Raw genomic sequence first — 15,615 nt, 5'->3', positions numbered from 1 at the left:
TGTTGGTTAATGTTGTCTGAAAGTGCTGGTTAATGTTAGATTGTACTGCCAACTGGAGACAATCTGTTTGAAACAACTAAAAATCATTTAGATTCTTCTCTGTGTTGAACATTCCTCTTTCTTGTTTTTCTGCAGTGCTGGGAGAATGGCATTATCTTATGCAGGAAGATAGCTGAGCAGTACGAAAGCTATTATGACTACAGGAACCTCAGCAAGATGCGGGTAATGGGGATGGATGGGTTTTGGTCATTAAGAATCATTTTAAAGCTGGATTTTGTTAAGTCAGCAAGACAAAATTTAATTTTCCCACTGAAACTGCAATTAAAGCTGTGATGCCAATATTTAATTTTATGTGATTTTATCTTTTTACACAAGCAACAACAATCTAGTAAACCCAGCTCTGCAAGGCTGTACATAGAAAGAACAAATAAATGGAAAAGCTACATTTGCTATTCTGATACCTGTTTGGATTGGTCAGGTTGTCCCCCAAAAACTGAAACAGAGACACCCTGCCCCCCATATTTATGTTATTTTAAAGCCATTTACAATTGGTTCCAATGTGCTATTGTTTTCATACTCCACATTTCCAGTGAATGCTATATACCTTCTATACTATATCGAGGCTGCAATCCTATATCCACTTACCTGGTCCTACTGAACTTAATGGGACTTACTTCTCAGTAGACATATATATATAGGATGCTCTGCTAACCATTATATGCATTATTACTCTTGTCTGGGAAACCAAACAATGGTTGCTGTATTAGTTGTATATAAAGAACATTTATTTGATGACCAGTTGGTTTTTAAATTATATGTGATGTGTTTTTATTTGATGTACACCGCCCAGAGAGCTTTGCTATGGGCAGTATAAAAGTTGAATTAAATAAAATAAAAAATAAAAATAAATATTTGAATTGTAAAAGGCATAGCTTCTGTAGCTGTTGAGATAATGTATTGCCTTCTGTGTCACTGCTTTTTTGTTTCTACTAAAAGCAACATTGTCACCAGCAGATTGATCAGCTGACCTATTCCATATCATAAAAGGGTGGGGGGAGTCAAAAATCCTACTGGACATGCCCAAATTCTCACATCTAACTTACAATCCTGGCAACAGCCTACAGCCCTAGACTGGACTGGGTTGCAGAGAGAGAAATTCAAATGAAGAAAGGTTGTGCTATGGACAGAGAAAATTGTGCTTTGCATTTGCAAAGCCTCATTGGCTTCAGTGCTGGTCTGTATGGGCACTCTAGTGGAGTTTTTAAACTTCAGTTCAATACTGTCTTCTACACTGATCATATTTAGTCTGACAAATCTCTGAACATCAAACCATGATCATCATGCAATGTCATTACGTTAATTCTAAAGACACATTCATTCTCTCCTGTTGCCTGTATAAATCTGATTGTACATTGAGTAAATGCACTTGAGTGTCTTCAATGGGCTGGAGAAGATCTCTTTGATCTAGTTCAAGTTTTAACAATCAGTCTTGCTTATTTGATTTGCTTATTTTTATCCCAATCTTTATTCAATCCTACACAGGTGATGGAAGCCTCTTTGTACGATAAAATTATGGATCAACAGCGTTTGGAGCCAGAGTTTTTCCGAGTAGGATTTTATGGGAAAAAATTTCCTTTTTTTTTAAGAGTGAGTACAGATAGTGTCTACTTATGTTTGCACTAAGGCCTTCATTCATGACAGCATCATCCAGGGCATTTGCTGCCTAAAGCAGAGCACCAAATAAGGCTCCCACTCTGCTTTAAGGCCAACGCTTGTCTTGTTGCACCAGTCAAACATAAATGCATGCTTTTATCTACCCCTCCCCAAATTTATTTATTTTAGTTAACATGATTTATATACTGCTTAATCACCAAACTCTAAGTGGTTTACATAAAATATACATTAAAAAACCAGATGTTAAAAACAAGTTAGCCTATTGTTTCGAAAATAGAAATAAAATCAGTACTTTTTAAAAAAATATATGTATACTTTATAAAATAAAACTACATATTGAAAATCATGTCAGATTTACTCATCTATGTAGGCTTGCTTAAAAACATTTTTCGCAGGCAGCAAAAACAGTATAGTGAAGGAATCTGCCTTCACTTAAAGCAGCTGCTTCACCTTGCTGCTTGATACGGTTGGCCCTGATTCATTATGTCTTCCCATTCAAATGCATAGAGATTATATGTGCATATTCAGGTCATTGATGGGAACTTCTGGGTCAAAGAAGTCCCAGCCTTGTGTTTCATTTAACCTATGTCTCTCCTCTATTTTGTTTCTGAGGAAAACCCTCATGAAAAAAAAAAGTGAGCATGCAATCTGCATCCCACCTGTCCACTTTGTGCAGGCTGCTGTCTCGGTCCTCCCACCATACTTCATATGAAACAAAGCTATGGGTATTTCCACTGAAGGTTGGGGGTCCCCATATTGCTCAGTGAGTGCAATGGAATGTATTTTTATACTTACTCGACTTGTGACGCATTCTTCTTTTAGGAGTTGTCTTGGAAGACATTTGATTTTGTCGAGGTATTTACCTTTATTACCACCTCCATTAATCAGTTGATAAAAAGCATAGATGTTAAAAGAATTTGGGTCACAATAACTTGAGATAGAAAGCCAATTAGAAACTCAAATGCAACTAAAGCATCATCATTCTGTGGCCCAGTTGTTAATGGGGACCAGATGGTTTGAACATATATCACCAGTTCTGGCATGACTGCACTGTCTTTCGATGTATTTCTGGTCACAATCCAAAGTGCTGTTTTTGACCTATAAAGCCTTACATGGCTCAGGCTCCCTCTAGAATGTTTCTCCCCAGATGAATTTACCTGGATCCTCAGGTCATCATCAGGGCCCTCCTCCAACTGCCCTCTCCAGCAAAAATGCAGCGTGTAGCTACAGAAGATACGGTCTTTTGAATAGCAGGCCCCTGAGTGTGGAGTGCTTTCCCCAGCATAGCCTGCCTGGTGCAAACATTGTCATCTTTTTGATGCCAGGCTAAGACTTTTATTTACTCCCAGACATATGATTATCAAAAAAAATTCTGCTGCTGTCACTTTTTGTTGTTTTGTTAGCTGGTTGTTTAAATAATGGATCATACTGTAGTAGACTAGTAATTTGAGTGTTTAAATTTTGAATATTTATGCACAATTGCGTTTAGTCATTTTGTATTTTATTTTATGTATTTTTGTGTATTCAGTCATATCAATGTTCATTGGCTTGGGATGCTTGAGGTGTGCCGTGTTGAATAAATAAAGGAATGATGATAGTAATAATTTTACATAGAGATTTCATCTGCAGTAATTTACAGGATCATTCTGGTTCCTCAAATCCAAACTTTTTAGATCAATGCCCATTAATGAATCCTTTTGTAAACTATTCCAGGAATATAAGGTTTACTGTGGTGTGGTATTTATATCTCCTTCAAGGAATCTTTTCTGCTCCCATAGCAACATGAAGTGGTTTGATTGTAAATAATCAGAATTCTGCACAGTTGTCAATTGTCAAGTTCATAATTGTTTGTGTCTGGTTGCTTTCAAGAGAATTGTATCATCAAATCATAGACAACCACTATAAAGATGTATGGAGGGGAAACCCAGTGAATAGTTTTGCTGCAAGAAAAATATAAAAGAAAATGCCAAAGGCATATATTATTTACAAGACACTGAATATAGGAAAAAGATGCCATATATAGAAATGGTGAGGTTCTCATATAATTGGAGCATTTCTGATCTGAGATGCAGGAAACTGGAATGGAAAGAGATCTTTTAGCAGCAGTAGCACAACTACTGAGCAATTAATGAGGCATTAGGCTTCCCGAGTCGCACCGATGCTGGCTGGCAAGACTATCTGAAAAAATATTTTGGTGGGAGGGGAGGTCTATGAATTATTGCTACAGGTCATTAGCAACCCACTCCACCCACTATTACATTTAGAATTTGGGGGGGTTCCCCCCACCCATGAACATCCTTGGTGAGCTGGCACAATGGCTAGAAAGGTATTGGAACAGGCTGCCACCAGTGAGTGGTATCTGAGGGAAAAGAGGTTGTCCACTTCTGTACCAGCAAAGTGATGAATCTATGGTAGAAGCAGGGGGTGATGTCTGAATTCAGCATTGTGCAGATGCCCAACCACTGGATGCTTAGGAAAACCCCTTATGGAATTTGACCATACCTGCATGGTATTATAACCAGCCCTCTTTGTGTCTCCACTGCTGCCTCGCATGTTTTGCTTTAAAGATATGAGGGCTTCCTACCTGGAGTTGCCAGGGATTGAACCTGGGACCTTCTGTTCTTCCACTGAGTTTTGGTCCTTCCCATCTTTACACCAGTTCTGGATATTTTCCTGTTATTTTCATCTTTATTGCCAACTTTTATGCTTTCCTGTGTAAATTATTATGTTCTATAAATATGAATATCATTCTCTTTTTAAAATAATCTTTATTTTTAAGAATTGTTCTCTCATATAGCAACCATACGCAGCAATACAAAATATACGAAGCATGACAAAAGGAATGGAATATTGGAAATTATGAAGCCTCTTGAATATGACCTAATGAAAACAGTTTGATTTGATTTGAGTTTGCTTTTGAGAAAAGTGCTTTCAGTATTTTGATTTCTGATTTGTGTATGTGTGTAAAAAGAGCATACAACATCAGAAAACAGCTTTCTGAAGTATCTTACTGGTCACTGGTCTCCTCCTTCTCCTTTTTGCCATTTTCATGTAATCTACTTTGCTTTGCTTTTTTTCTTCCCAGAACAAAGAATTTGTTTGCCGAGGGCATGACTATGAGCGCCTGGAGGCTTTTCAACAGCGGATGCTAAATGAGTTCCCACATGCCATTGCTATGCAACATGCCAATCAGCCTGATGAAACAATATTTCAAGCAGAAGCACAGTGTATCCACTTTGTTGACAGTAGAGTATGCATACCTTAACGCACTCATACACACACAATTGCACTTGTAGCACGGTTGAAATTAATGGAATACCCCCCAAAATCCATTTCAGCTCTACCAGTGCAAATATTTTATTTATTTATTTATTTATTTATACATTTATACATTTATTTATACATTTATTTAGACAACTTATATACCACTTATATTTAAATAAAACTAAGTGGTCTACAACATACGTTTAAGCATTTTAAACAGCAAATATAAAAAACCCTACTATCCACAATCTATAAAATACAACTAACGGAACATACTCTTTAGTATCAACGTTTAGTATAAACATTGCATATAAAAATGAATTACAAAAAATACAAGAAAAAACATAACAAACAGTAGACTGAACAAAATATCCCCTAGCCTTCAAGAAAAAATAATAAAAATCAATTAAAAAATCAACCTTATTTTTAAACACAATAGATTAGACAAAAGAAAATCAGCTCATTTCTTAATTGCTATATATACAAAAAGTAAAACAATTAAAACTGCCAGCCCCATTTATAATAGAACTTCATCTAAATACAATAGGAAATAGATATCATGCAGTTTGCTGAAGCTCACCGTTACAAGATCAACACACATTAATCAAACATATCAACATTCTAAACCAATGCACTCAAACTTATTTTTAGCACACCTCACCTCAAATCTCACTCTGCAAGCACTCACATAATTCAGTCTCACATCCTAAAAACAACACACATGTCCACACCATGAGAACCAGTCAAATCTAAATAAACCCTCGGGCACGCACGCACAAAAACATTCGTACCAAGTGCTCCCCCTTGTTTCTCATTCAAGGGGAAAGAAATTATCCCCAACAGGCTCTCACCTTGGGGGTATAGAAACAACTTTTCCCAACATAGTAGGCAATGACCTTCCTCATCTCTTTCCCAAAAGTACCAAAAAGTATTCAAGTATCTAGCTGTCACTTTACAAAAGGGGGAGGCTTTCAATCCCAATAACCTATCAGTTTACCCATCTCTCTCCAGCATTTGCAGGGTGTAGCAATGATTTGTCTTGGCAGAAAAAGGATTCCAAATTGACTCCAAGACAACTCCCAAGTGCACCTCTTAAGTGCACACTTAGTGGAGCACTTTGTGCCACACCAAGGCACATGCTGCGGCACTGCCTCAGGCAGCCCCTCCTCTTTATATACCTGGAACAGAAAGAAAATATGGCAAAGTTGTGGGCAAATGGCAAATAGAAGTTTTCCTTTTAAAAAACCTATGACAAATAATAAGATCACATACACTAATAATGAAAATCAACTAAATTCATTATTGTGTATGCTTTTATTCTTTCAATGTTATTTTTAAAGAAAAACTGTTTGCACTGGTAGAGCTGTAGTATACTTTTTTGAGTTATGATGGCCATCTTGCCAAGACGGAGCTACTAAGAAACAAGAGAGATGTATTGACATGATTAGGAGAACCTCAAGTTTACAGTAGAAAAAAAAAACTTTAGATGAAAAAAACTAAGGGGGCACCCTCCCAAGTTTCCCAGTGGCCACAGAATGATCAAAAGGGAGGGGAATGGAATGGCATATCTTGAAAGAAGGCATGACTGGTTGGCTTGCACACTAAACAGAAGTATTCCATGCTGCAATATTTTGTTGTCCCTCTTGTGTTGGTATATTTGAAAATCCATGATGGCATTGATTGTACAACCTAATGAAGCTTTTACAAAACTGGAACACGCTGTGGTGATTATCTTGCACTATATTGCTTGTGAACTAGATTATGAAGAATTCCAGAGTTTCTATAATTACTTAATGACAGAAAGCCAGACTTGGTTTACTATATATATACATTATTCCATTTTAGTCACTCATTTAATGAATCTGTGGGAATGTTCAGCAGTTCCTGATAGTTCCAAAACACCAAGGCCTAATGCAAGACCCACTGCAAATCTTCCCATTCTGAGAATTTCCCACGTCATTAGGTACATTTTAAGAGACTGGAGAGTGAGGGAAGGCTTGTGGGGAAGGTCTTTGACATCATCAGGGACATAGTGGGGCCCCAAATTCATTTTTTTAAGAATTGGCAAATGCATATCATTTGTTTAAACTTATTCCAAATTGAACAGGTGATTTTGTCCATCATTTGTGCAGTAGAGTTTTCCTTCCTTGCTTCTAGTATAAAGTGTCATCCATTTATCTTTGTTGGTGTTAAGCTAGCTTTGTCCTTAACGTGTTACACATAGATCTGCAAATCTATGCTGTGACACCAATTCCAGAAAGCCAGGAGGTCCTGCAGAGAGAAGGCATTCCAGATAATATAAAAAGTTTTTATAAAGTAAATCACATCTGGCGATTCCGATATGATAGGCCATTCCACAAAGGGGCCAAAGACAAAGACAATGAATTCAAGGTATAATATTTTCTCAGTTCTTGCCAGCAAAACATTTGATTTGTTTTTTATGTATTTTATCTAAAGAAATTATTCACAGGAACAATAGATGACAGTAACTAGATGATGTTGTGGAGAGTTGTATACATTCCATTGGGGGTGGGCATGCTCAGTGGATATTTTTATTTTCAGCAGTAGACACTTGGGCTATATAACCTTTCTGGAATGAAGTATTGGCACAGATTCTCAGGGCCCTAATATGCCATTTAATTCATGCTCTGCACCTGTATTTTTAGGTTACATACCACAGATATGGGGCTAAACAAATGCCAGAAAGATTGGTTTGTACTGTGCAGCAATTGCAGGCCAAATAGTTAGTCCTGCTGTGGTAGAAGTTCAGGTCTGGAGCCTGAGCAATGGATCTAAGATTTAATTGACACCACTATGAAAGGAAGAATAGCCTATTTCAGCCTTTCTCAACCTTTGTTGCTGGACTATACTCCCCAGAAGTTGCTGGACTGTACTGCCAATAATTCCTGACCATTGGCTATGCTGACTGGGGCTGATACAAGTTGTTGTCCAGCAACATACCACAAATTCTGCAAAGGTTGAGAATGGCTTACCAATTTTAATTGAGACTGTATGGAAAAAATTCAAAATATTAGGGAGATATTCCTTTAGCTCTTTCAAGTTTAATTAAATAATTAGTTTACCAGGAAATTTCCAACAACTGATTTCATGTTTGATACCTGGGGTTTTGTTTATTTTATTTTTCTGCTCTTTTCTCTTTTTATTTCGGTCTTTGAATTTCTGGTCCTCGAGTGGGCACTAGGACACCACCAAGTTGGTTGTTATCCTCCAGTAGCTTGAAAGCAGGGAAAAACGTCATCACTCCAAGGTCACTTCTGAATTGTCCTTCCCTTGGAGTGACAGTTTGTGTTTCTCGCCTCACTTGAACAGGACCTCATCTTGCTGGTGCCCTTCTTTAGTGTGTGTGATGAATTCTTAGGAGTGTTTCCTGGTTCTGTGTGGGATAATGTTTCCCCTCAGAGCTTGTGTTTTTCTCCTGAATCTGTGTTTTTTTCTGATTGTTCCTAATAATTAACTGCCTTTTCGTTTAGTTCATACCTACTAATCAGTTGGCAGTTGATAGACAATTGGGCGTGGCAGGCCCAAATGGATCACACCGATAGCTCCCGTTATGGTGCAAAAAGTTATGCCCGCCATTTTTAATCACTTGGTGGTGCAGTGGCAGTGGTGCAGCATGACCTAATCAGCCACACCATAAACCACATTAAGAAGGCCAGAAGAGCACCAGCGACATTAGGTCCTGCTCAAGCGAGGCAGGAAGAATAAACTATCAATCCTAAGGGAGGAGGAACTCAGAGCTGATCTTGTAGTGATGGAGCAATTGGAGAATAACAACCTTTCAGGTGAGTAGCAACGGTACATTATCATTATCCAAATTTTCCCCAAATGTGATGTTCCTTTTGGCCAGATGGGTATGCTTATTAGGAGGGAAGAGGGTTGAAGGGGGGGGGAGATTGTGGATGAAGAAGGGATTCGTAGCTATTTTAGCTTGTTTTAAAACTTCTGTTTACGTCCATTACATTAACAATTGCCTTTTGAAAATGTCCTCTCTTTCAAAAGCAGCTTGCTAGATGGCAAGGTGTGTGCATGCATGTGTGTGTGTGCTATTCACGAAATATACATTCAGAGCCCACTTGGTGTGCAGAACTAGTTGTATAGCTTTTCTGGATCCAGCTGTAGTGAGATTCTCACTCATAAAGGTGATAAGCTTCCTATTATGTTTATTGGCTTACGTCTACTGCTGATATCAAGTGGAGGTCAGATAACATTGAATATTCTCTCCTACACACTTCCAAAGACACTATTATTTATTTGTTTGTTATGATTTACCGGGTGCCCTCAGAATTCAGCAGGATTCCCTTACTTCAGGGGTAACAATGGCTTTTCATCATGTGGCTTCCCCTTCAAACCAAGCCAATGTCTGTTTTCCTGCCCAGGCTCCTTGTCAACCAAAAACAAAACCTCCTGTTATCTTCTTAATTTGTCCCTCTTGTGCTGGTCCCCAGATACAAGCTCATTACCCTTAACTGTCCCCCATCTCAGAGGCTTCTACTCAAGCCTTACCTCCCAAATTCCTTACCTTTGTTGCAGTCTTATCTCTCCAGCTCGCTCGCTCTCCCTTTGACTGCTGGGTTGCTTATATGTAGCAGGTGTCTCACAGTCACAGAAGCTGTTCATCCCCACCCAGCAGCCTTGACCTCTCAGCCTCTTTGTCCTTTGATACTGGCAGTCTGCATCAAAAATCTTCCTAGACTAGTCCTCATCCCCTTCTGGAACGCCCGTCTCTGCAGCTGCTTCATCACCCTCACATTATTATTGCATTTCCCACCTTTTCTCTCAAGGTGGTGTATGTGGCTCTCCCCCTCTCTGTATCATCCTCACAACAAACCTGTTAGGTAGGTTAGGTTGAGAGTTGGTGACTGGCCCAAGAGCACCCAGTGATCTTCATGACCAAATGAGGATTTGACTCCTGGCCAAGTTTTATGACCAAATGAGGATTTGATCCCTGGTTTCCCAGGTCCTAGTGCAATACTCTAAGCACTATTTTCACATTCTACTTAGTATGAGAAGCAAGAGCCTTGTTTTATACTACTTTCCTATACTGCTTCTCAGCTGAGCTTCTGGCATAATATTTGTCTGAATTAACTTGAAAATAACTGCACATTTTTCTTTTGTCATATAGTTGGACCTAACTTACAAAGGAAGTTAGGATGCTACTTTCTCTATGTACGTCTGCTATACTGTGTAACCTCAAAGTGGGAAAATATGCCATGTAGTGGCAATTTGAATGTGATTAAAAGTAGCATGCAGTGTTGCTTCTCACTAAAAGAGGCAACCTAATTAATAACAGAGCAATCCAAGCCCCTGGCCAGCAGCATAGTTTAATGAAGGAGTGTAGCCACTGCTGCATCCACAGCCCTGCTGCTCTTGCTGGCCAGGGCAGAAGGTGATGGCAGCAGGGCCAGCTCAGGATCCAGCAGATATGTGCTGGCTCAGTTCCACTTTCTCACTCAATTTTGTGGGTTTCTGCTAGCTATTGCTGATGGGGATACTATCACTTGGGGGCACACTGGGGTGCTCCTTGCCAGTGCCCCCCCCAGCAGTGAAGGCCAGGGGATTCAGACAAGGATAGGTAGAAGGACACTTCCACATCATCCAAATTCCCTCCAGCACAGCGGATAAGGGATTTGGATTGCTGTGTAATTTATATTTCTTTGTTTCAGAGTTTGTGGGTGGAGAGAACCACACTGATCTTGGTTCAGAGTTTGCCTGGAATTTCCCGTTGGTTTGAAGTTGAAAAACGTGAAGTGGTGAGTATGGACTGAATTTTCCCTCATCTCATTCTGAAGTAATTTTGCATACGGACTCTCGTGATAAATGTATCAGTCTGTGTCTGGTCTGTGCAAGTTTTGTATGTGTTTTCAGCAATACTCCCATATAATCAATTTACACAAAAGAAAACAATTTTAAACCAGCAAAATACAACATGTGAGAAGGATCTTGGAATTGTCATTGATCACAAGCTGAATATGAGTCAACAGTGTGATGTGGCTGCAAAAAAGGCAAATGCTATATTAGGCTGCATTAACAGAAGTATAGTTTCCAAATCATGTGAAGTATTAGTTCTCCTCTGTTCAGCACTGGTTAGGCCTCATCTTGAATACTGCATCCAGTTCTGGTCTCTGCACTTCAAGAAGGATGCAGACAAACTGGAACAGGTTCAGAGGAGGGCAACAAGGATGATCAGGGGACTAGAAACCAAGCCCTATGAGGAGAGACTGAAAGAACTGGGCATGTTTAGCCTGGAGAAGAGAAGACTGAGGGGAGATATGATAGCATTCTTCAAGTACATGAAAGGTTGTCACATAGAGGAGGGCCGGGATCTCTTCTCAATCATCCCAGAGTGCAGGACACGGAATAATGGGCTCAAGTTGCAGGAAGCCAGATTTCGACTGGACATCAGGAAAAACTTCCTAACTGTTAGAGCCTTACAACAATGGAACCAATTACCTAGAGAGGTAGTGGGCTCTCCAACACTGGAGGCATTCAAGAGGCAGCTGGACAGCCATCTGTCGGGAATGCTTTGATTTGGATTCCTGCACTGAGCAGGGGGTTGGGCTTGATGGCCTTATAGGCCCCTTCCAACTCTACTATTCTATGATTCTATGATTCTATCCAATATGAACTTAAGCAAGGCTATATAAAACTAACTTTGCCGTAAGTATTTTTTAACTGCTCAGAGGTTCTGAGCGTTATGAATTGCTAGAAAATTTGTTATTGTTTTTTTCCCAAGCTACTGATGACGCTCACCCAATAAGTCAAATAGACCAAAAGGAAGTGCCACCCTAGATTAGTCATGCTCGGAGTAGACCCACTGAAATCTGTTTTCTAACAATCAAGAATTAGCTGGTTTCTTCGGTGTTTATAGACAGCCATTTGTGTGGTCATAAAATCAATGGGTCTATTCTGAGTATGATTAATGTTGGGTAACTCTAACAATTACATTACTTTTCGTGTCCAGAAAGGGAGGGTCAGCTAGATAGGGGAGATAATTTTATTTGGTGAGTATTTTTAAATTAACCACCCTAATCTGTAATTAGTGAACTAATACACATACAAATAATTATCCTTCAATTCCACTTTTCTGAATTTTGTAAGATAGTTCTTGGCTCAAAAATGTGCCTAAGTGCATTAAAAAAGTGTATTTGTACTACAACTCTTATCATCCTGACCATTGACAATGCTTGTTGGGGCTGATGGGAGCTGGACTGCCACAATGACTGGAGAGCCCACTATTACCCTAAAAGTCATCATAAAATATTTTTAAAAATAATTGAAAAATGAAATGGACTGCCGTCAAGTCAATTCCAACTTATGGCGACCCTATGAATAGGGTTTTCATGGTAAGCAGTATTCAGAGGGGGTTTACCATTGCTTTCCTCTGAGGCTGAGAGGCAATGACTGGCCCAAGGTCACCCAGTGAACTTCATGGCTGTGTGGGGATTCGAACCCTGGTCTCCCAGGTCATGGTCCAACACTCTAACCACTACACCACACTGGCTCTCGTAAAAATAAAAAATATAATAATAATAATAATAGTAATAAAAAACACTAAATAGTAGCTTTAATGTCTTTTATAAGTTTGGTCAAAGGCTTTATCCAATATTCTACATATCCTCAAGGTTGCCAGAACATCACTAGCAACTGGGTTGATTCTTAACATTGCTTTAGTAAAAAATATTAATTCTTGTTGTTTCCTAAAATCTCAGAGATGAGATTGTCAGAGCATAGGCATTTGCAAATGAGTTGATAAACTGGTGGCAAATAAGCAGATTTGTGGATGGATTTTGTCGGTTTTCAGATGGAAATGAGCCCTCTGGAGAATGCTATTGAAGTGCTAGAAAATAAAAACCTACAGCTGAGGACACTGATCAGTCAATGTCAGACTCGACAGATGCAGAATATTAACCCCCTCACAATGTGTTTGAATGGAGTCATTGATGCAGCAGTTAATGGTGGAGTCGCCAGGTACCAAGAGGTATGTTGTTCTTTCATTTAGTCCTGGGGATTAAGATGCATTCTTCTTTAATCCCCTTTCTCACCACATTGTTTGGCTAAATAATAATGTTTAATACGGTCTGTCATGCTGATTGAGAGTATTTATAAAACTGAATGGCTGTTTGGACTGAGAAAACATTTGACCAGCACATGCAGTCTATAAATGTAATAATATATTTATTTTATTTATTTCCTTTTTCTCCTGCCATTCTTCCCAGGAAGTCAAGGCAAAGTAGTTTAGATGATATCCAGCATTAGTCGTACTCAGACTAGGCCCAGTAAAATTAACCAACATGGCTAACACAGGTCAATTAATTTCAGTTGGTCTACTCTGAGCAAAACTTAAACCATTATAATACATTGGCTCTGACTGGCATTCATTATATTAAAAAAAGGTTGTTGGGGTAGGGATCTTTTTATTTCTGTTATTGTCATGGCCCCGTCCGAGGACTCCTCCGATGAGGACGACTCGGGAGTAACAGCAGCAGACCCAGGAGCAGCAGACCCAGAAGGAGACACGGAGGAGACTCCTGAGAATCCAGCTCCTTCTCCCCCTCAGCTGCAGAGCACCCCAGATACAGCGGAGGCCCTGCAGCCAGACGCAGACAGTGAACAGGATACTCCCCCCTCACCTGCAGAACGTAGACAGCAGAAGGTCAGGCAGAAGAGAGGCAGGCCTGTCCCCTTAAGGCCAAAACGCTGAGGGCTCACACCTGCTGTCAAACCTGCTCCTTATAAGGCACACCTTGGCTTCAGGTTGTTGCTGACTGCAACATCAGGCATGGCTTCGTGTATTCCTTGTTTCCTTGCAACGTCTCTTGGACTGACCCCTTGGCACTTGATCCCGGACCTCTACTGACCTCGCTTCTGGACTTCGGACTTGGCAAGTAAGCTTCGGACAGGCCTGGCCCTTATCAGGTTCCCTCCTCATAGACCTGGCAGATTTACGACCAGACTGCCGGCTAAGGACTTTCCTTCCCTGCCAACGACCCAGGAATTTCCAGCCCCCACCGGCACTGCTGACTCAGTGCAGAGCTGACAGTTATGATGCACTGTAACATGTCATGCACACTGATGACACCCCATGAAAACAACAACAACGATGATGATGATGATAGTGCTGCATGGTGCAGAATCAAATAACCTTAGATATGGTGCTAAACTATCACTAGAAGCTAAAATGATGAAACTGAGGTTATCATACTTTGGACACAACATGAGAAGACATTATTCATTAGAAAAGATAATAATGCTGTGAAAAACAGAAGGGAGTAGAAAAGGAGGAAGGCCAAACAAGAAATGGATTGACTGAAGCCACAGACCTGAATTTACAAGATCTGAACAGGGTGGTTTGCAACAGATGCTACTGGAGGTCGCTGATTCATAGGGTCGCCAGAAGTTGCAATCGATTTGAAGACACATAACAACAACAATGGTGCTAAACTGAACCATTATGTTGAGCCTTCATTTACTTCTTATTACCTGTTCTGGTGATATTCCAAATTTTCTGTTATGAGGAAAGGTGATGACATTTGGGACTTTTTAGTTTAGAGAAAAAGTGAGTAAGAGGTGACATGATAAAAGTGTGTAAAATTATACACGGTGTGAAGAAAGTGAATAGAGAAGTTTTTCTTCCTTCTCCCATAACACTAGAACTTGTGGGCATTCAATGAAGCTGAATGTTGGAAGATTCAGGACAGACAAAAGAAAGTACTTCTTCACACAGCACATAGTTAAACGATGGAATTCTCTCTCACAAGAAGTAGTGATAGTCACCAACTTGGATGGCTTTGAAAGCAGAATACACAAATTCATGGAGGATAAGGCTATCAATATCAATGAGATTAAACGGGAAACCTATTAACATAACCATCATCCAAGTCTATGCTCCAATGGCAAACACAGAAGAAGAGGAATTGGAGAGATTTTACACAGAAGTACAGGAAGAAATTGATCACACACCAAAACAAGATGTGCTGATAATCGGGGGACCGAAATGCAAAAGTAGGGAACTGAGAAGAACCAGGAATTGTGGGAAAATGGGGCTTAGGAGACAGAAATGAAGCAGGAGAGAGACTTATTGAAATTCTGTGAAGCCAATAATTTGCTTCTTGCAAACACATTTTTTGAAAAACCGAAAAGAAGATTGTACACGTGGACATCACCAAATGGTCAATATAGGAATCAAATTGATTATATAATGGGTAGCAGAAGATGGAGAAGTTCCATACTTTCTGCAAAAACAAGACCAGGAGGAGACTGTGGTACAGATGATGAACTGGTCATATCGAAAATCAGAAAAAAGCTAAAGAAGAACAACAAAGCAACCATAATGCCAAAATACAATTTAAATAACATCACAGAAAATATAAAGATCAAATAAGGAACAGGTTTGAGGCTTTAAACTTAGTTGACAGAGAACCAGAAGAACTATGGAATGAAGTCAGAGACATTATCAGGGAAGAATGCAAAAAAAAAATACCTCTAGTTAAAAAGAGAGAAATATCTCAATGGATGATGGAAGAAACTCTTAAAATGGTTAAAGAGAGAAGGAAAGCAAAAGCAAAAGGAGATAGAAACACGTTCAGAACCCTATATGCAACAATACAGCGACTAGTATGTAGGGACAAAGAGAACTATTACAACAGTTATTGTATA

General features: G+C 39.5%; 1 protein-coding gene across 6 annotated transcripts in view; it reads left to right on the top strand.

Annotated features, from left to right (window-relative positions):
* Positions 1-15,615, top strand: part of DOCK4 (dedicator of cytokinesis 4) — a 386,414-nt gene that overhangs the window by 335,543 nt on the left and 35,256 nt on the right. For all 6 annotated transcript variants that reach the window (XM_061640010.1, XM_061640007.1, XM_061640006.1 and 3 more), the window contains 6 exons: positions 136-222; positions 1,543-1,647; positions 4,760-4,901; positions 7,163-7,329; positions 10,623-10,709; positions 12,761-12,937. In XM_061640010.1, the coding sequence (XP_061495994.1) occupies positions 136-222; positions 1,543-1,647; positions 4,760-4,901; positions 7,163-7,329; positions 10,623-10,709; positions 12,761-12,937 (765 nt within the window). The remainder of the gene's footprint in view (positions 1-135; positions 223-1,542; positions 1,648-4,759; positions 4,902-7,162; positions 7,330-10,622; positions 10,710-12,760; positions 12,938-15,615) is intronic.

The sequence above is a fragment of the Rhineura floridana genome, chromosome 8 (assembly GCF_030035675.1).
Source record: "Rhineura floridana isolate rRhiFlo1 chromosome 8, rRhiFlo1.hap2, whole genome shotgun sequence".
Taxonomy (NCBI): domain Eukaryota; kingdom Metazoa; phylum Chordata; class Lepidosauria; order Squamata; family Rhineuridae; genus Rhineura; species Rhineura floridana.
This window is presented reverse-complemented; position numbering and strand designations above follow the sequence as displayed.